The following is a 22,273-nucleotide window of genomic DNA, read 5'->3' as shown; positions in this document are numbered from 1 at the left end:
TCATATATGGGTCGGTTTTGTTATTTTGGTGCCGATTATGACAATTCAATTAAACAGAGCAAAAGATAAGCTGGGATATACCAGTGCTGAATATTTATTACTTTATATGTGTTATCCTATATTGTACGGCTTCGGTGGCACTGTCACTTTTTCATTTCACTGTATTGTATGCATGTGACAAATAAAACTCGAATCTTGGATTTGTGTTTCCTTGATGGTAGGCCGTTGACACATTGTTTTTATTGCTCTGAAACAAGGCATCATACAATCTAAAAAATACAAAATAGACATACAGTCAGATAACTTAGATAAATAGATAGACAGACGGGCCGACGGCCAGAGACAGGCAAGGAAGCAGGGCACGCAGGCAGCCAAGAGTCAGCTCTGTAACATTGCCGCAGTGCAGTCTTTGAGACATCGGATATAGCAGAGTGTAGATAATTTTTTGTTGGTTGGAAACAGCAATGAATCGTTTGAAGCAACATGTTCCTTGTCAGATAAGATTCAATTGTGCAATGTCTCTTACTTCTGTATCCAACATGGTGTGCAGTCTGAGTCTACGTCATGTCATGCCCCGCCTTTTCCAGTAACCCCATCCGAAATTACATGGAAAAACACATTGGGAAGGGATAAGCAGCAGGAGCCTCGAGTTGTAAACATATCTACTGGTTTTACTAATTATTTGAAGACGTAACGGATTGTGATATCTACACAGGTAAAAAAATTCTACACTATTTCGCAATGGTCAACCGTCCACTTGGGATTAGGGTTTGTATTCCGTAAATTAGTATGCTAACAGTAGTTTTCAAAACATCTGATAGGGGCCTGAAACGTGCTACTGCTAACGTGACATGACTCTGACCGAAGAAGTTGCGTTTTAATTATGTTTTAACTTGACTATGTAGCTAATGTGGTGCAAAATTATAACCGAGACAATTGAGAATGAATGGCGTTTGTTTTATCCATCAAAGGGTCTTATTGTGATGATAATGGCAGTCAAGATAAACACTAACTTCAATTATTCAACCCTGGTGCCTTTAGTCAAGCAGAGGCCTGCTTAACTAATATATTTCAGTACCATAAGTCATAGATTGTAGGTTGACTCTTGCGTTTGGATTTCAAAGTATCCCAACCATGATATTTTCTACACTTAGCTGAGGTAGCGGACCTGTGATAAGCAGCCCTTTAGAGGGAGGAAATGCTTCACTGATAAATTGCTGTTTGTTTATGATTTTTCGATCATATTTGTGCAAAACAAGTGACAGATCAGAAAATGTATAGGTCTATGTTTGGTATGTAAAAACATACCAAACCATAGATTTTAGTCAAGTCATTTAAACGTTGTGCGGTGTATATTTTCTAATACTGTTGAATGAAATCTGAAGTTTGCATACAAAAATGGTTTATTTTTTCTGTAAGCCACGTTAGGTCTAGCCTGGCATCCCCAGACGAATTGTAAACTGCAATTAGTCTGGAACCCTTCATTTTCGATTTCGTAAGGACGTCACCAACGGGCGCACACCAAAATGCCTTGGACGCAATTGGATAGGCCTACAACCAATAATAGCAACGAAGCGGGTGAAAGCAGCACGAAAAGCGAAGAAAAAACATTTGCGTCTCAACAAATGCTTTAACTGCAGTAGAACTCGTATTAGATACAAGGTTGTGATTGGTCGTTTGATTTCGTACCAGGCAGTAATCTATTTTCATGGGAGGTTTCCAGGAGAGGCAGCGGTTCACTGATTTTAGAACTGCTTGGGGGCGTGTCTAAAAACCGTTAACTGCGTTCACAACAATAGCGAATATTCGCATCGCCAAGTCATTCTCAACCATGGCCAAGAGATAACCACAACTACCAGTCTTTACTTGTTGAAACATTACCAGAGAATTCGGAGAACCCAACAATGTATTTTATGGGTTCATAATATCATCCTGACTGAGGCACACACACCTTTTGGCCGTGATATTATAATATTTCATTATATTATATAGATAAAGCTGAGTTCTGGGAGTCCTCAAGTATTCAATCTGGACTTCAGGGAGTGAACACTGATGTCACCACAAAGCCTCAAGCGAAATTTGCGGAGAAGTTCAAATATTTAAACTCGCACGAAGTGCTCACTGCGAAATCCGTGTCAACCCGGCTTTAACACAGCGCCAATCATACATTTGTGCTGCAGGTTTTTAAGGCGGAAAATTTGACACTATTCACGTCTTTGTATTGACTATGTAGGGGTTCACGCCGCACCTTCATTAACGGCTACTTAAATTATTACTGTAGACTACCTGGAAAGATTTTACGACAAACACAGAGCACCATAAAATGCAATGATATGATCAAACATATCATCATTCTTCTGACAAGCAAATATAGTATCTCAAGACTGCAAAATGGTTGCAGGCTAGTATAATTTTCGTCTTCAACAAATTCCGGTAATCCAGTCTATTTTTGTTGATTGTTTCGAATATAACCAACCTCTGGTAAAGTATATTTTCTTATGTGACTAGAGATGTAACTGACAGTGCTACAAACCAATGGCAGATTATCTTTTTAGAGTTGATTTCTTGATAATGGCAGGTCAACAATATTTAGTTCTACATATATAAACATTGCTTAGAGGTAGATTTTTCTATTCTGACAGGTTAAAAGGATAGTTCCTGCCCTTGGTTCTAATTTGCTCTGTTTGCTGCACGTTCAAGGTTTCTTCTCCCTCCAACCTAAGCCCTGCCCGCAAAATAATGTTATTATTTGCTTACAGAAAAGGGGTCTATAGGTCTTTGATAAAACCTTTTTCTGTAACCCCCCCCTATCTCTTCTTTAATCACAGTTAAACAGGTTCTCTAGCTGCTAATTGGCCCATCCTGGTATGCAGTTAACTATGCAATGAAATGCAAATTCCATGGGAAAAAAATACATGAAAAATAGCACAATTCATTTTAGGGGTGTAACTGTACACAAAAGTCACGGATCCGTATTCCGTACGTACCCCAGTTGTAAAGTCACGGTACGGTACAGGACGGTACGGTTCATAGTTAAGGGGAAAAAACGAAAAAGCTGCTTGTTCTCCGTCGGGATGTCGGATACGCAATGCAATCCGCCGCCCGATCGATTTTATATGCTGACTACTGTTAATAGTGTTGAAAATAAACTTCCAAAGGTTTTCAAATCTTATTTGGTGTATTATTAGTCCTTTAATGTGCAAAGTAAACGATGTAAAAAGTAAATAAGGTGCAAAGTCAAACCGATAAAAGTGATTCCGGAAAGGATTCTGATAGAGGACCAATCACAGCCCTTGCCGTCTCCGTACGCATCGAAGGATAGTTATAAAATATTGGATGCGCACGTAAGCTACGGAGAGGTTCTCCGACAGGCTCTCCGGCAACAGAGAGGGCTCTCTGTGTCTACGTACAGCACTTTACGGAGGACCATAAATACACCTTTAGTCCTCCGTATATTGCTGTACAAAGTTCATTTCTAACACTATTTACATGGTTTGTAGTCAACATATAAGATCGATCGGGGGGCGGATTGCATTGCGTATCCGACATCCCGACAGAGAAATTCGAATGCTCGAGGGGTCTCCGTAGTTACGGAGTTGGAGTAGTATACTTTGGCTAAACGGCCGGGGTGGAACTCCGACTTCAAGTTTTAAGTTCCGCACCGCAAAACAAGCCTTTACATTCGCCATATCAACGCTATGTACTAGGGATGCAAACAATTAATCGAATTATCGATTAATTGTCGATAAGAGATCACTCGATTAAAATAAATTACTTGCAATTAATCGCATTTTTAACCCGTAATTCCCCAACCGTCCACCAGAGGGCGCGCTTGACGCCAGACGTACTTGACGCACACGCGGGAACACAAGCGAAGCAGAACAAGACAAACGAAAAGCGGGACACTAGCTGTGTTCGAAATCGTTCCCTATCATGGATGTAGTGCACTAAATAGGATGCACGCCATTTTCTAGGGTGTTCGAATTCTCAGTGGTCCACTATATAGGGCACTATATAGTGGACTTAAAATAGGGTACATACGATGTTCCCTACATGTTACTCCCGTATACCACAATGCAATGCGGTTGTATTTTTCCAGGGGAGAAGAAGAAGCCGAATAACCGCGAAAAATACATTTAATGATGGAGTCTCCGGCATTCGTTTAGAAATGTCAACAATTTATTTGGGATTTAACATAGAATATTTAACATTCAAAATTAATTAAACAAGGAAATGTAACATTCAACATCAATACAACCTCCAGCTTTCGTCGTGAGTGCCCGGTTTGTTTACTTGATGTGGGCGCATCTGTCTGCGTCACACAAATACCCGGCGCATTTACTGACGCAAATGACTTAGAAATGTTCAGCGTAGTGTCCGAATTCTTATTCCCTATATAGTACACTATATCATGTACACTATATAGGGAATAGGGAACGATTTCTTTTGTAGTATTTTTGACAAATGTACTTGTAAGTCGCTTTGGATAAAAGCGTCTGCTAAATGCCCTAAATGTAAATGTATTTTAAAGTACAACAACTAAACGACTTCGTTGAATTACCACCTAAATGTGTCACATTCAGAAGGAAATTCAGCTTCTCAGAAGAATTGCCGCTTATCAATTAATCGATCATCGATCGATAAGATGCAACAACCATCGATTAATGAATTACTCGATAATTTGCATCCCTACTATGTACGCCACATTTACGGACCGCAGTCCACCACCCAGAAATGCCTGTTATGGCCTGTACCGTGGCGGTTCGGTACAAATACGTGTATTGTTTCACCCCTAATTCATGTATAGCTTCCAGGGAATAGAGGAAACACTTTGATGATTTGTCAGATGTATGTTGAGGGAACATGCCATTCACCTGGCAGGAAGAGGCTAGTTAGTATATTTTCCTCTTGAGTAAGTCATTTAATATAAATACGATTTGTTTCTTTAGAGGTTGGAGGGTGAAGGAGCTCTTTCTGTGTAAGTTCTCTTGTGAGTCAGTCACTTTTGTGGCACAGTGATATCCTTCATGAACATTTACTCACTTCCTGTGTCGAGCGCAGAGAAAACATTTAGAATGGAAAAGACTGAAAGGGATTTAATGGGTTCTGCCACTGTATGAGAGAAATCAAGGTAAGGAAGGAAAGACATGCTTGGTAAAGTTCCAAACACAACGGTCAGTCACCCTGAGAGTGATCGGTGAATGTCCTCTCTTCTAAAGAGCCACATCGGCAACATCATAAACTGTTAAGAGTCCCACATTCCAGAGAGTCGCATAGTTGTTGACTCTCTTATTCTCTTCTCCTTTCTCCTGAGTCTCTGCTGCGCTCTCTCCCCAACATCCGGCCACTCGCTTGGCCGGTACAAAAGGTCAGGCGTAATTAGTAGGCTACTTTTAGAATTTGTTTTTTAAAATGTCGACAGTCGCGACACGTAGACTGGAAGCAGTGTGTCGCTGGATCATTTATTTTGGTTGTGGGCGTGATACTACGACAGGGTAATGACAGACTTCTGTCTCAGCCTATGATGGATGCATGTTTAAATCTTTTTTAATAACCAATATGCAAAAAAACGCTTTGTTTTGTTAAACTGTGGCTTTTCCAAAAAGCTGTTTGTAATATTGTGTTTCGTGTTCAATCCCCAACATCTATTTGCTGTTGATGCAAAGTTAGAAATTGAACGGCCCTGAGGAGAGACAATGTTGTCAAAAAAAACACTGTAGAACTATGCTGTGTGCCTTTGCTACACTAGGTAGACAGTACAGTTGTCCATAAGACAGTGCAGTTGTCCATAAGGCTCAAAAGAGAAGAAGCAAAAATAGACAGTCTATTAATACATAAACAGTGAAGAGAGCTCTGTGCAAAGTGGTGAGTGCTCAAAAATGTTGGAATTCTTTGTTTGCCGCAATCTTCTCAAAATGTTGTTCTGTTCCCAGTTCCTCTACTTTTTTGGTTACTTACTTATTTCAAAACCTAGCAGGCGTGAGTTGTTGCTATTGTCTGTGTGTTTTGTGCAATAGCAAAAGTAAATATACAGCAAGTGACAGCACCATTGCCTCTTTTAGATGGATCACGTTTTAATTTATTGATTATGCGATGCATGCGAGTGTGTGCCATTGTTAACTTTTGTTTGACAAAGGACTTCCGCACACTGGCATTTTATATTTTCTTCCATAGTCGCCTACTCTAGAGTGATGCTTGAAATGGAACATTGGAGCAACTGTCTCACAGACACATTTACTCTGCCGTCCACAGTAGACAATCCCAAAGGAATCTTTGTCTGGTATTGTCCACCTGTTTTTCTGCATGCCATGTAGCCCTTGGATGCATGTGCCACTGGTTTAAGGTGACACTGCACCTTTTATAGTAAGATCGTCTGTTTTCAAATCTGCAGTCTTTGTTTCCAGCAATACCAAGCGTCCCAGAAAAGCTAAGAGGGTGGGTGTGTGTGTGTGTGTGTGTGTGTGTGTGTGTGTGTGTGTGTGTGTGTGTGTGTGTGTGTGTGTGTGTGTGTGTGTGTGTGTGTGTGTGTGTGTGTGTGTGTGTGTGTGTGTGTGTGTGTGAGAGAGATTCTATTTAAATTTGTAGCTATCAGTTTCATGGTTAGATTTCCCTGAATCTACGCTTTTTATCTCCCCATGGTCTGTAGATTGAATCAGCTACCTTAAGTACATGATGGATGTCTTGGGTCCCATTTGGAAACATTATTTTATGTTCCCTCCAAGCACAATGTATATTTTGTTTGTGCATTCATTTTGTATAATTGTATTTCACCGTAAACGTGGTGCGAAAAGATTTGTAATGATCCTCTGACTCAAATGTTTATTAAAAGATGGTATTTTCACAGAGTTCAGAGGTTAGTGTCACTTGTGCAACTGTAGATAATCTGTCTGATCTGCTAATGCTTAGTTTTAACAGACCTAAATTGGCATCTTAACTGTAACCTTTGTGGAAACAGGAAGGCCCTAAAACTAATTTTGCCTTTAACAGTTGTCCATAAAATACTTCTTTCTTATTTAATATTCAATATGGATTTTGAGATTTATAATTAAGTAAAAAATTGACATTTTCATGCTAAGCTATTTTACTTATTATTACCTTGCTATTTGTTGCCACTGAATGATCTGGCGCATACTGGCAGCCGTGCATCACTGAAGTGGTTGGGGTACACTGGTAGTTTGATACCCCCCCCCCAATTAGTCACTATTATCATGTCATGTTCTTTATTATAATATTTTATTATATTTGTCATTATGATACATTCAGTGGCAATGAAACACAATTAATGAAATTTGCAACACAATTGTTGTATCAGGTGTACGACAGTAGCTGCGTTTCCATCTAAAAGGTGATGCGAGTCTTTAGAAAGTTCGCAAAAAAGTAATTTGAATTAGGTGCGTTTCCATCAAGTGGTTGGAGCGGAATAGGGTGATGACGTTACACGTTGATGTCGGCAGGGTTGCTATGGCCGGTCGTTATGCGGAAATCGGAAAGACTGTCAGTCCTGTGTGTTCAAAGTTCGCTACGTCACAGCTGATTCGCAAAATGTGTTTCCATCTCCCATTTTGCGAATTTACTCTTTCGCATTTCTCAAAAACCACCTCAAGCGAGCGGATAAACTTTTGTGCAAATTAGAGGATTTTGATGCGAATTTTGGTGTTTCCATCACCGTTTACTGATTCGATACTTCAAAGTTCGCATTAAATTAGGGGGATGGAAACGCACCTATTGTAATAATGAAGTTTGTGGCCCTCATCTCCCTGTAGGCAGAGCTGTCTTAAAAAAAAAAAAATGCCAATGGTCATGGAGTTGTGTTGAGTTGAGTTTATAGAAGACCATGTTGCACAATGCTCATCAGACAAGCAAGGTGTTTTCTGTATTGGGTGTGTATGTGTGTGTTCTATGGTCACTAAGGTGTTCCAGTATGGGTTGGGCAATGAGGTTTTGTGTTGGTAAGCGTGTTCTTCAAGCTGCCATGCCTTTTGAAGGCCTGCCCCTGCTTGTCTCTGGGTAAACCAGATAATCTAAAACTCACCGTTGCAGTTTATTGAGTATACCAAGCAATGAAGTGCTTGTACTGTCCTTACATACACAAACATACACACATACACAGATACACATGCACTAGTGCGCAGTGCGCACTCAGTATTTTTCTGCTGTCGTGACAGAGTATGTTTGCGGCAAAACTTCTTTAAGAGTATCTCTGAAGCAATATATTATTCATCATACCAAACGGCCATCTGCTTTTTGCATGCGTAATTTAAAGCCTTCTGCATATTGCCAATGTGGGTAACTTGCTTTAGTCAAATGTATCTCTTCGCCTTGATGGTACAAATTCTGTTTCTAGTGCATGGACTAGCCAAATTACTAAGCAAAAATGTCTTCAAAGCTGTTCTAGGTGATCTTGACTAGAAACAATATGTTTTCAAGTGCTTTCATGGAGAGAATTTTGAGATGCTGTACTGCTTAGTATTTAACGATGTGATTCACTCCTGGTATATTTATCTTTTAATATTCTCTAGCTGTTCCTTGGCAAAATGCACCTTGTGTTTGTCATGTTGTATGAGGTTGTCCAAGGCAGCAACAGAAGATTAATTGATTAGTAGATCAACAGAAAATGTATCAAACCTACAAGTAACAAGCATCTGCTGCTTAATGTTGCAGTTCAATAAATTCAAATAGTTTTTCATGGACCTCAATAAAAGAAATAGTTTATTTTTTCTTGGCTGCTTTTCAGCTAAATCAAGTGCATCACTTTGGACTCTCGTAACTTGTGATGGCATTTGCTATTATGTATACATTTTATTTACTCAATTATTAATTAATGAATCATTATCATAAGATTGATCGAATGAAAATAATAGCTTCCTGGTCAACAGCCGCTTTTGTTTGGAATGAATGGAGGCGGCGAATTGCCGCACGGTGGTGTGAAACCGGCTTTAACCAAGGGTTTATGAAATGTAATGCTTTTTTTCTGGTTTGTGTCTGGTTCCCAGTTAACTATTGTATTTCAATTGTGTGGTTGTCGAAGGGCCCTTCTCGAAATGGTTACCCTAATCTCGGAGGCCCCACAAAGAACCACCATTTGAACATTTGCTTTTTCTTACTTTTGTCACTGATTTCCCTTATTACACCTATACTCGTTTTCTCCCAAGCATATGAAAACTATTAAAAATGGTATCAGAAAATAAGACAATATTTACTATTCAAATTGTGTAATACTTGGATTTTTTTGGCTGAAATAAATGTCAGATTATCTTGATAGATACATTTTTTTTTTTTTTTTTGACATTTTTTGTAATTTTTTTTGAACTAGGAAATTAAAAAATAAATGAATAATCTATCCAACACCAAACTGCTGCAAAAATGTAACTCATATAACTAATCATTGTTTCCTTCTTTACAGGTATCCTCAGACCCCATCAGTCCACGTATCCTTCAGGATGTCAATGTCTCTGTGGCCGTAGAGTGTTAACCAGTACCTCAACATCATCACAGACAGCCCCTTATACTGCAACCATGACCCATGCCTGGCCCATGCCTGGCTCCAGCTCCAGCCATATCCACAAGCTAAAGCCGTGGCTCATCTGCACACTGCTCAGCCTCTTTGCTACACACAGCCACTGCAACGGTGGTGAGAACCAACAATATGCATTCTTTGATAATGTTGTTTGTCAAATGCATTATGATAGGAATATTATTGACTGAGATCTAGAACTGTCAGAATTAATGGCTTCTACACAATGTTGAACCCAACCAGAAAATGAAACATGATGACCATGTCATCTGGACCCTTTCTGGCCAATTCTAAATTAAAAACGCATGCAAGGGCAACTGGACCAATGTGACTTTAATGAGGTCCAAATTCCACCAGAAATCTGGTAACGGGATCCAATTATTTTGTGACCACTTAAAAAATATTTTCAACCAAAGGGCCAACCATAAACCTAAAAAGCCTTCTTAGCTTTTTGAATGGCAGAGTTATGTTTCAATGTTTGACATATGTGGTTAGTTTTATATTTTGAATAATCCTTATTATCATAAAACTTTTCCTCTCGTGTTACCTTTTTTGTTGTTATAGGTCTAGATATACCCCAAGAGGTGAACCTGTTAACCAACATTGACTCGCATCGGAGTCAGCTGCTCTCCATTTCCTGGCTCGGAGGGACAGCGAGCACCTTTGACCTCATCGTTCTGAGAACTGAATTCAATGAAACCGTCTTCTATGTAAGGCCCTCTTATCTTTAGTCCCTTCATTTTGGTTGACTTTGCTTATTTTTTCTTATTTCCTTTATGTCATTTACTCCCTATTGCGGTCAGGTTCATTCACATGTCCCTTTTATGCCCTTTCATTATTAAAATCCACAGTTCTGTTAGAACCAACAACTGTTGGTCTATCTGGTCTAATAATACAACATAAATATTTGTAATGAGTTATGAGTTACAGATAATACTTTAAAATCATTGTTATCTGCTTATTGTTATCTGTGGGATTATGTAACAATACAATATTTATATTATATACACAAACACGCATGCGCCCACACAAACAAACAAAGGTCACTATGAAATGAATGTCAACCTTCAATCCTCTTAAAAACACATTTCTACCTGCAGTACTGATGAGAAATGTCCCTTGGGACGGGGCACCTTAAATCAAGTGTGGCATATGGTAGCAGTAAAGCAAGCCTTGTCAGCCGGTGGCCTTGGTTATGCCAAAGAAACACAATGTCTAGGGCACACCCACATTTGCATCAAAAAGTTTCTTGATCTTTGGCATCGTGTGCTGCTCTGTGCATTCAGGAAACTGTGACAGCGACCCAGGAAAATGGGCGGCACCACTGGAACTGGACCTCAGCCGAGCCCCTTAAATGTACGTCTCTGTCTGTCAGACTGCGTTCCAGAGAAGGGCAGAAGACCAGCGATTGGAGCACCACTGTGATATATCGAGGTTGGCACTTTATTTGTCTGTGAAACGACTGCATGATCGCCAAGAAACGCATCTCGAAAATGTTGAGACGCTACGCTGTCGGTAAACTCGGGTTACGATCTTTTAATAACAACAAGAGAAACGTGTTTGAGAAATCACTCGTGCGTTTGAGAAATCACTTTTTCCCGAAATGGCTTAAATTATATATGTGTATTGTTCCTTACTCATATATATATATATAATGTATCATATATAATGTAATGTTCCCTACTCATCCCCCCCCCAGGTTTGGATGACCCCAGCCAGACGGGATCTAAGATGATTCCTCAGGACCCAGTGGTACTGGTCGGAGACGACATCACTGTCTGTTGCATTGTGGGAGAGCGCAAGGATTTTGGCAACATTCGCTACAATAGCACCGTCATGGATTCGGTGCGGCTGAGTAGGCGGAGCTATGCAACCACAAAGACCAATCTGAAGGCCTCCACGTTGACGGGGACCAATGTGTTCTGTAGTAGTGCCCTGAACTTGCTCACGGGAACCGTGGTGTTTGTCGGATGTAAGTTAGAGAAATGGATCAGACAATAATCCACATGACTACAGCTTCTTGATTGTAAAAGGGAAAAGGTCATTTATTCAGAGGGAAACATTTTTTGAATGGCTGTTAATCTGCTGGCCATGTCAACATTAAACAGTTCGTAAATCTGACACACAACACTATACAACCGTGGACGAGCTATAAAAACGCTTCAGCATTGCAGTACGCGGCAGGTTTCACATTGATTTAAAAGGGTGAGGAAATCCTTTTTTGCCTCCTTGTTGCAAATAAACGAATGGGACCTGCCTGCTTTCTGTCTCTCACCAGACCCCCCCCTGCCCACGGATCTAGTGTGTGAGACCAGGGACCTGACCTCTGTGATCTGCCAATGGAGCCCTGGAAACACACACCTGCATGCTTCTCGAAGGACGTTCTACACGCTCAATGGAAGGTAATATAGACACACACAAACGCACATATGTTGTATGGATATATGTATTTAAATAGTTGGATGAAACTATTTTACAATTCATAGACGAGAGGAATGAATGGCCATTAGTCTGTATTTTCAAGTACAACATTGTTTCAACAGATTGCCTTTTTTTCTTCACACTATATATATATATATATATATATATATATATATATAGTTTTGAGTGTCTGGCTTTCTCTGTGCAGGGACTGTGCAGAGGCCATCCCGAAGAAGCCGCCGACGGACTGTAGGCTACCTGAGTGGGCAGGTAACTGGATCCTGGTGGCCAGTAACCCTCTGGGGCAGTCCAGCCTGAGCTACTCTGCTCAGCTCTCACACAGAGGTGAGTGATTTCATCGCAAGGCAGCTGCAGTGCAGAATATTTCACATGCATACTTGTGTGTTTTGGTAAATTTTCTAATTAGGTAAAACGATATCTGTCAACAACTGGCATGTGTCGTTCTTCTGGCAAATGTCTTGACTATAATGGATGAAAGGTTTTATGTTTGTCATGCAGAGTTGTAGCTTTCCATTGTAGTCTCTAATTTTGTTCCATTGTCTTCGATCTCATTGTCATCTTTGGATGCTTTTTTTATGAATAATATTTTTTTTGTTGTAAACTGATTATTATGAGGATGATGAATATTATTATAAAGCCTAAGGATCCAGCACCAGTCATTACCGTTCTTTTCCTACTCCGAAAGCAGGAAGAGGATGTGCCGTGGTGGATATGTAAAACCATGGTACCCTATTGTTTTATGCGAACATGTTGTTTTTCTGCTCCCAGTGCATCCTGTTGCCCCAGCCAACCTGACCGCCGTGGCCCATGCCTGGAACGCAACACTGCTGTGGGACTGGGAGTACGCCGCCTACGCCCCGCTGGCTCTCGCCTGCCAGGTCGAGATCACGCTCGACGGCCACGTCAAAAAGGTAACCGCGCGCGTGTGTGTGTGTGTGTGTGTGCTTTGAGCACTCGCAGGACCGTTTTCAGCACAGGAAGTTCAGATCCTGTGCCGTCTGCATCACGTTTGGTGTCCAGTCGCAGTTCTTATCTTGGAGGTTCGATCGTGTACAAAAGCAAACACAAACTACTGAAATTAGTGCTGACATACATCTGGGTGGGGCTTTCTAGTACGACAGCAAAACACAACTCGACGTGTATTCATTCTCTGGTCTGTATGGTGAGTGATGAAATGGACCTCCTGCGTGTCACTAGCGGACCTTTTCTGGTGCGGGTCTGAGGTCGGTGGCCCTTCTGGACCTGGTTCCAGTGACCGAGTATCAAGTCAGGGTCAGCTGTGGAGCCCAGCAGAACTTCTGGAAGTGGGGCTCCTGGAGCAAAACACTGGCATTCAGAACTGAAATCGACGGTATATATGTGTATATTTTATTCATTTATAAAAATAACAGTTGAATGTGTTGTTAGTACTACTCAATAAAAGCACACATCTCAGTTCAAACATATATTCAGTCATTCAGTTCTTTCTGTGTTCTTCTTTACTTGACATGCCATGTCTGATTTCCTGCTATACCTCGTCTCCCCACAGTGCCCGAGGCTCCTGATCTCTGGGTGTCCCTTGACAAGGACAACACAGGGAATGTCATGGGGCAGGTCATGTGGAAGGTAAAAAAACTGAGTTTTTGTTTTGTGTGTGAGTGTGTTTCTGTTTGTGAGGTGCTTATTTGCACTTTGGATTAAAGTATAGTCACTTCCTATATCTTAACACTCATCTGTTATTCTGTCATTCCTTTAACCTCTGGAATCTTCCCCCCATCACTTTATCTCTCTCTCTCTCTCTCACTCTCTCACTCTCTCACTCTCTCACTCTCTCACTCTCTCTCTCTCTCCCCACAAAGCCCCTGACACATAGGCAAAGCCACGGAGAGATCACGGGCTACGAGCTGACCCTGTGGAGCCCGGAGGAAAACGTGCAGCACACGGAGACCCTGGCCCCCGGCATCCACGAGACACCCGTTAACCTCACCCACATGGCCGTCGCAGGCCGGGTCGTGGCTACACTCACGGCCAAGAACGCGGCCGGTGTGTCACCACCTGCGAGCATCGTCATCCCAAAACCTAAATCGGGTAGGTCCGAGTGGCCTGTGTGGCCTGTGTGTCAATTTAAAACTGGTTATTTTGGCTCTGATGCAGCCGTGCCTCTCTGTCTGCTGCCACTACGCTGTCTCCAGCATTGTCCCACCACAGCACCATCTGATTGGTTACACGCACGACGGCTAACAGCCAATCAGCACTGAAAGCTGTGCATGCGCAGTGCTCACACACACGGCGGAGAGGAGAAAAGGTTTTGTCTGGTTGCGTTTCGAGGTAATTTAAGGCAGCAGACTCTCGCGAAATTGTAATAAAAATCCCAGTCCTCTACAACTCACAACTACTAGTAACATTACTGTGAGCCCATTAACGTTATCGAAACATAAGCGGCAGCTCTGCTCGCTCACAGTCCGTTAATCACTCGAAACCAGGTTGCTGATAATATCGATATGGAAATAGTCTGTGATAGTAGAAGTCTGTGTGTGAGGGAGAGTAAAAACCTAATAAACTCAATTCAGTCCTGTTTTTTTGCCGGGAAGCACGTTAAAGGGGACCTATCAAGCTTTTCAACTTTTATGACCTATAAACGTTGTTATAATGATTGATAGTCATGTTTAACCATACACAAAAAATGTGTGTGTGTGTGTGTGAGCGACATGAGAAACTGACAGCAAAGCACCGTCTTTCTGAGAGAAAACTGTGGCAATAATGGCTGTTTAACTAGGGAACTATTTATTTAAATTTTCAGTTAACTTCAAAAGAACACCCTGCACTTTCTGTTTTTGTTTGAACTTAAAAGAAAGATAAGTAAAAGATTAACATTTCAGTTCAGTTCAGGAAAATTGTAGGGAGACATTTACTTGTTTAAGTTGTGTTATGTTGCAAATCTGATAAACTGTTGTGTTTATTAAACATATGCTTAAAGGCATTTAAATTAAGTTAAGTGTTGGGAGTTTGTATTATTCAGAAATTTGACGCCAATATTTTCCCTTTTTCTGTAAATTAGTATCGGCTCCAAATATCGGTTATCGGCCCCCTTGACTACTAAGTATCGGTATCGGCCCTGAAAAAACCATATCGGTCTATCTCTACTCGAAACATTTGGCCAAAAGCCATTGTCTTAACTTTCACACTCAAAGATAAAATTTGATTCAAGAAATAGAGAAATGCTGTGTTACTGAACCCCCTCGGCCCTCCCTCCTCAGACCCAGAGCCCGGCGCCGTGTCCAGAGTGGCGGGCGCAGGCGGAGGTTTCCCTCTGTCCTGGGCCAGCGACGCCAACGCCAGCCAGGGCTACGTGGTGGAGTGGCAGGAAGCCACCTGCCTGCACGACTGCCCTGTTCACTGGACCAAGGTGGCCGCCGAGAGGGCCAACGTCTCCCTAGTATCAGGTACACACATCGGTTCTACTGTGGCAGGAGATGCCTCGCAGCCATGCCTGTCAACATCATGAGATTAAATAACTTTTTAATTTACTAAATGGTTGAACTGTAACGCCGCCTGGGCCCTGGTTCTGCAGATGGTAAAATTGCAATTTATTAATTATTATCGATCCGTAATCCCATCTGTCCTTTTCTATCCAAGGAGTATAACGGGAGGTAGTCATAGAAATTTCATAGAAAGTGTGTGGTCAAAAAGAGGAAATGAAAAGGGAAATAAAAGGATAGTGTTCCCCAAAAGAATCCAATGCAAAGCAGAAACAGGAACACGGTGTATGAGTTCACCCATGGCTGCGGCTCTCCGGTGATGTCATCTAGGGTGTGTTGCTGTGTGTGTGCCTGCTCTGTGTAGACTCCTTCCGGGCCGGTGTGCGGTACATCCTCTCCCTCTACGGCTGTTCCCCCGACAGCACAGAGCTACTGCAGCGCTGGCAGGGATACACACAGGAGCTTGGTGAGCAGAGACCCCCCCCCCCCACGCAACCCTCACCGCGGAGAGAACCAACTGAGCTGATGCATGATAAAACATTAAACCCCTTATCATTAAGCCTATTTCTGAGTTTTTTCTGAAAACATCATCCCCAAAGTAAATGGAGTATATCGCCACAACTGCACAGGCTATAATATGTAATCTTGGTATGAAAGAGAAGTATCATCTGTGAGATGGTTGTGCAAGTGGATACTACTTGGCTTGAGTGAATAAAGCTAGAACACCAAGCGGCAGACTTTATTTCCGTCTGGAATAAATGTAATGTTTTAGAGTCTTTGATATGGGGCAGGGAGGGGCCAAGCCCGGTACTTAGGTTAAAATGAAAACTCTTCCCACACAATGCCACGTTCTCTCTCTCTCTCTCTCTCTCTCGCTCTCTCTTTTTCATCCTCCGTCTCTGCTTCCCTATCTGCTGTCGCAGTCCCCATCCGTGCCGTCCCTTCCCTGACGACCAATCAGCGAAACTCTGACATCGAGCTGACCTGGCAGGAGATCCCGGTGGCCGACCGGAGAGGCTTCCTCCTGGGTTACCGCGTCTACCTCATAACGGACCGCCAGCTCACGCTCTTCGGTACACATCACATTGTGTTGGTCTAGCACTGCCTGCAGCAAGGGTTACTCATGGCAGTGTTATTAGGACAGCCATCTAACAATTTGATGTGGTTTATATTGTCTGCTTAGAAGGGGTTTTAATCAAGTATTCCTCAAGTTAAGACCATCAGTAATAGGTTAGATTAGAGAAACATTATTTTTTTCAAATATAGAAGTCTCAAATATATTGCAATAATGTATAAGGATGAATGAATAAAGGTGGTTATTTATTTTATTCTCGGGAACGTATTAATTGCTCAGTCCTGTTGAACCTGTTAAACCAATAAATTGCTTCAGGAGGCTTCCAATTGAATATTTTGGGTTAGAACATTTGTTAAAGATTGAAACATTTTTAACCAATTTTTGTACAATGTCACACAGTTTCAAATTTTTCGATTCGGTTTTGTTTTTCCACAGCCAACCTGAGCGGCCCTGGCAGCCGCAGCTATACGGTGAAGAATCTACCCGTCAAGTTCTATAAGTTCACCGTGAAGGCCTACACCTCTGCCGGAGAGGACACGGGCTCCACCGCCAGCATCACCATGGCATCATACAGTACGTTGTTCATTTCCAAACCGTCTGCAGCCTTTCTTTTCATTATTTTCCTCTAACGTCTGCCTTCTTAGACATTTTACAAGCTGTCTGAGTGGGCCGTGAAGAATCGCTTCCCCTCCTTATAACCCAATTGTTGTGCAAAGTCGCAGCTTGAGCAATAGTTATACATAGCAAGGGCGTGTTTAGGCAGGACATGGTATCGATGTTATACTGCACCTTTATACTCCAGGATACGGTTGCCTTAAGAAGGGAGGGGTGCTCCAGCTTTTCAGGTTGTGTGTTGATCACAAACTCCCTTCTTGTCTCTCCTCACAGCGGATTGGTTACTCTTGGAAATCTTGGCTTCGCTGGGAACCATGACATTATTCCTGTTCATCGTCACCTTCGTCTGCTACAAGAAGAGGAAATGGTGTGTTTGTTGGGTTGGGAATATATACCAACACCGGCTCCGGTTATGCGGCTCATCCATCTTCGACCTTCCCTCCCTACTTACTGTTGCCAAGCAAGGCAAAAACACATATTTTATTAGTTTAAAGATGCACATGAGAAAGCTTTAGGTACAATTCTGTAATTGATTGTTTAGCTATTATGCAAGTTTCATTGGATATTTAGTGTAATACATATTTTCCTTTCGGTGGCGATGTTTTTCTCCATGGTTTATCAGGGAAATGAAGCCCTAACACAGGCAGTGTTAATGCCTTGCTCCACCAGTTGAAAGTGTCCTCGCCTGTGGACCTCTGCCCTTAGTCATTAGAGTTTTGTGATAGATGATATTCTGACTGTATTCCTTTATCCCACCACCAGGGTGAAGAAAGCATTCTACCCAGACATCCCTGAGCCCAAGCTGGCTGGTGATTGGTCCAGAACACAGGTAACATGGCAGTTGAACACCAAGTCGAGGCATCCTCAAACTCGAGTGGTTTTTAACACTTGACATGGCTTGACCCCCCCCCCCCCTGGAGCTTTGCGATCATGTCTTCACCCTGTCACTGTGACCCCTGTAGGGCCCACTGGACGTGAAGCCCCACGCCAACAGCATGGTGCACATCGTGGATGAGTCCGCCTGGGACTCCAGCAAGGAGAAGCTGGTGGTCATCCCCGAGGAGGACGAGGACGAGGAGCGGGGCGTCCGAGACGACCCGGTGGACACGGACGAGCCCATGTCCATTCGCTATTACAACCAGGTGGTGGACGAGCGACCCATCAGACCGCGTTACCCAGACTCCTCAGAGTCCTCTGCGTCGTCCTTGGACTCGGCGCGCACCGACGTGACGTACACGGGGATCCAGACCTCGGGTTCGTCCCTCGCCTTCCGGGCCGAGCCCATGTTCTCGCAGGGCGGGCAGCAGCCACAGGGGGGTTTCCCCGTCTCTCCAGCGGGCAGAGGGGCAGGCTACCGTCCTCAGGTGCAGCCTGAAGTGCCGGGCCCTGACCCTCTCCCGGTGGCTCCCCAGTCTTTCCCAGAGCCCCAGCCTGAAAAGGGAGGCTCATTTGGGAGTTACCAGCCACAGTGCTCGTGGCAATTGGACTCCCCAGGGGACGGGGACGGGGACGAAGGCAGCATCGGCGCCCCTTCCATGGGCTCGCCCACCTCGGTGGCCTCCACTCAGTTCCTCCTGCCCCAGGAGGAGGAGGGGGGATCAGAAGGAGAGGGGTCGTCTTCAGCGACCACCTGGCTCCACAACCTGTTGTCCTCTACAAAGTCCTGAAATACTCACTCACAGCATAACCTGGCCCAATAGGGGAAACATTATCCGTTTGCTTTCTCACTGTGCTGTGTCAAAGAAATCCAGTCTAAATGGGCTTATCCTATACCGATATGAACAGTTAAACATTGAAAGATTGGCTATGTTCATCCCACATATGTGGTCCCGTTTGTGCAAAGTAACTGGTAGTTTGAAATTGTTTTTTCTTTCAGAAATGGAAGGTGTCTTTGCTGGTTACATTTTTATTGTGCAACATTATTTAGCGTTGTATCACACTGAACTCACAGACAAGGAGCTTTCTTTTGACAGTGATTAATGTAGACATAGTATAGATGGGCATTCCGAAATGTCATTTCATGTGCTTCAACAAGGCAGAACCATTGAATTTTTCATTTCAATCAGTGCAGATTCCTTGAATGTAAACGTAATGTTCATAAGAATTCTTAAGAATAAAAACAAAACAAAAAAACACTCATTTTTAAAGAAGCGACTTAACCCAAACAAAATAACACTAAACACATTAAAATAACTGAATTAACCAGCGAACCTTAAAAAGTAAAAACACTAGACACTTTTGCTGGGCCATTCTAAGAAGATTTTGGGCTGTTGTACGGGAACTCTTTCTCGGTTCGAGAAGAATGAGACATTTCCTGTTGATGTAAAGATGTTGAAATCGGCCAACATGCGTGGGAGGATTAGCCGCCTTCTGGAACATTTGACATTACACCCTAGCCAGAGCACATACACCCACATCTGCACGTCCGATGCACATCTGGCAGGTGGTCGGATTTGGAAAGATAATTCACACGGAGCATAAGTTGCTGACTGCACCAAACAAGAAATAGATTGATATTTTGCGATGAGAGCGATATACAGATGAACACAATTTCTGACTATTTTTCACACAGATATTACAGGGGTGCTTTTCTCTTATGGTGTGAAAATTTGGGGGCAAACAGGCCAATAAGAAAAACACTGATATAAGCTACCAGGTGAATGGATATGAATCCATGGGAAATGTTGAACATTGCTGTGTTTTTAGTTTGCTTTTAAAAATGGAAGGATATATGTGAACTATATATCATTCATTCAAACAAACAAACAAAAAGTGTGACAATTCTTGTTGTTTGCTTGCTTTATATGAGATTATCTAAATTAAATCATAATATGATTGGGTTGCATTTCTTGCATTTATATCTCAATGTTATCATCCCCTTTTTTGAATACATTTATGATAACGGATGTCTGTTTAAAAGCTGTTTACCAAATTCAAGTCTTTCAGAGGACTATATTGAACAGTCCCTCGAGAAAAATACAGCGTTTTTTTGTGATTGTTGCGGCCAAAAATCCTTGATTATGCTGCATGTTTTCTTAACAAATGCGATGAAATATGCGGCATATTTCGTGCAATTTCATGCGATGAAAGTGCGGTAACTTTAGAAAATTGCGGGAACTTGCGAAAATGCCGCTCTTCGATGACGTTCACGTCGCGTAATTACGTCACTTCATAACGTTCCCATGGCAGGGGGAAATGGCTGCTCCTGTGTGAAGTAAACGCAACATTTTTCAACTTTCTGCAAAGATATATGTGACTTTGCAACGAAAATGCAGGGATTATGAAATCATGCAAGCCCCGCATATTTTGCGTGGAAATCTGCAATTTATGCAGTGAAAGTGCGGCATATTTGAAAAAATGCGGCCCCCGCATATTGGATTTAGGCTGATTATGCGTTGAATTATGCGTTGAATTATGCGATCGCATAATCGTGTTTTTCTGGAGGGACTGATTGAATTGCCTTGTTGAATGTTGAGCTTCCATTCAGGAATCCTATGTTTTATCTGCTGCAATGCAAGTGGTAAAGGAAAGGATAAATAATGATGCATCACTATACCTGTAAATATAATGATATGCAAAGATTATTCCAGATCCATCCTGATGTAAAGCAATTGAATTGGTTGGTTTGTAATGATAGGTTCCTAGTTATGCTAAATTGTTCTAATACCATAATAACTACGCAAATCTATTTTAGAAGGCCAGTATTAGATAGATTAGGAAGAAGCCAGTAATGCTTTCCGTTGATGGAGATATTATATGGATTTGTCGTCTTTTAAGTCACACATTTAGGGATATTCTGAGTCTTTTCAAGAGTCGACTGATGTGACCTTCGAGGTTCCATGTCATTTTTTTTCTGTAACGTTGACAGAGTATTGTTATGGGTCATCTGTAATCACAGACTGTGATTACCCTCTGACTTTACATAATTACATTCCCAAACTAGACTCGGAATCACAGTCCAGTTTGGGAATATCATTTTGTAAAGCTAAGTAGAGTGGGGAGATGTGGGGAGACTTGGCCCTGGCTTGATTCAGAGGATGCAAGGGCGACTGACGCGCTTTAAATAAATCTACTGTGATGTGAACAACTATTATTATCAAATATGTATGTTACTCTCAGCTTGTGAAAACGGCTGATTATGATACCTGTGTACATATGCTTGCCTGCAAAAGTCTATTTTGGTCATTATTTGCCCGTTTTTTTTTTTTTTGCCATAAATGCAGGACTTTTGATTACGGTCCTTTATGAATGCTATGTGTTAACACATCTTTTTTTATGTTGATTGGTCAACGAAAAGCACCTTCCTTTCTTTTTTAAATATTTGTTATATTCCAAGTTCATGTATTTTTGGCACCTTCTCGTATAGAGAATGGAATGCCTATATAATTTAGGCTTCAATGGACAAATGTTGAAAACTAATTTTCTGTTGTAGATGTTAAATCCAATTGTAGTGCAAATTTGACACTTTATCTTGCACAGCTTATTTCACAGTAAAGTGTTTATGTAGGAAAAGCCAATACAGTAGAGCTCACAATGTAAACAATATCAACTTCCGAAATATCATGTTAATAACGCGTCTGAAAAAAAAATTGTCCAGCCCTATCTTTTTTAACTAAATGTTTTGCATGTATAAACGTGTATAGGCGTACTATATATTGGTGGAAACACCTATTTAACAAGTGTGCTATTGTTATTGCTTTGCTTCATGTTACTTTTACTAATGTTCAACGAGAAGACAGAAAAATGTATTCACTAAACTGATTGCCTAAATTGCTGGCAATGCTTTTCTTAATTTCTTCCGAAGATTTATTGAAATTAACACTAACTGTAACCATCCATACCACAATGCTGCCTGTTATAAAGTAATAAAGTTGTTGAAATAATTATGCATCGTCATCACTTAGAATAGTGGCTTCCCATGTAAATGGTAAATTTCAGTACTTTTCATTGCTTCGAATCAGATTTTCTTTTTTTTGCACACCAAATCGACAACTTTTTTGTTACGTACATTTGTGGCATCATTTATGCCATTACGTCACAATAAATAACTACTGGATTTCACACTAAACATGATACTCTTGCTTTTAATGAAAAAAAAAGAAAAGCTATCTCATTGTCTGTTATATGTTAAGAGTGAATTAAATGTATGCTTACCATTGGTTTATTATA

The 22,273-nt window shown here is 41.7% G+C and overlaps 1 protein-coding gene across 1 annotated transcript; it reads left to right on the top strand.

The window, feature by feature from the left end:
• The first annotated feature begins 343 nt into the window (after positions 1-343).
• Positions 344-22,156, top strand: lifra (LIF receptor subunit alpha a). Its single transcript, XM_056592875.1, has 18 exons — positions 344-715; positions 9,404-9,631; positions 10,079-10,224; positions 10,801-10,948; positions 11,214-11,486; positions 11,793-11,916; positions 12,144-12,280; positions 12,725-12,867; positions 13,154-13,307; positions 13,485-13,561; positions 13,795-14,023; positions 15,193-15,378; positions 15,779-15,880; positions 16,338-16,487; positions 16,925-17,062; positions 17,378-17,471; positions 17,867-17,933; positions 18,067-22,156. The coding sequence occupies exons 2-18, from the start codon at positions 9,517-9,519 to the stop codon at positions 18,769-18,771; spliced, it is 2,988 nt and encodes a 995-aa protein (XP_056448850.1). The 5' UTR covers positions 344-715; positions 9,404-9,516; the 3' UTR covers positions 18,772-22,156.
• Positions 22,157-22,273: the final 117 nt, after the last annotated feature.

Source organism: Gadus chalcogrammus, chromosome 6 (genome assembly GCF_026213295.1).
Source record: "Gadus chalcogrammus isolate NIFS_2021 chromosome 6, NIFS_Gcha_1.0, whole genome shotgun sequence".
NCBI classification, from domain to species: Eukaryota; Metazoa; Chordata; class Actinopteri; order Gadiformes; family Gadidae; genus Gadus; species Gadus chalcogrammus.
The sequence above is the reverse complement of the archived record's forward strand: the minus strand, read 5'-3'. Positions and strand labels throughout refer to the sequence as shown.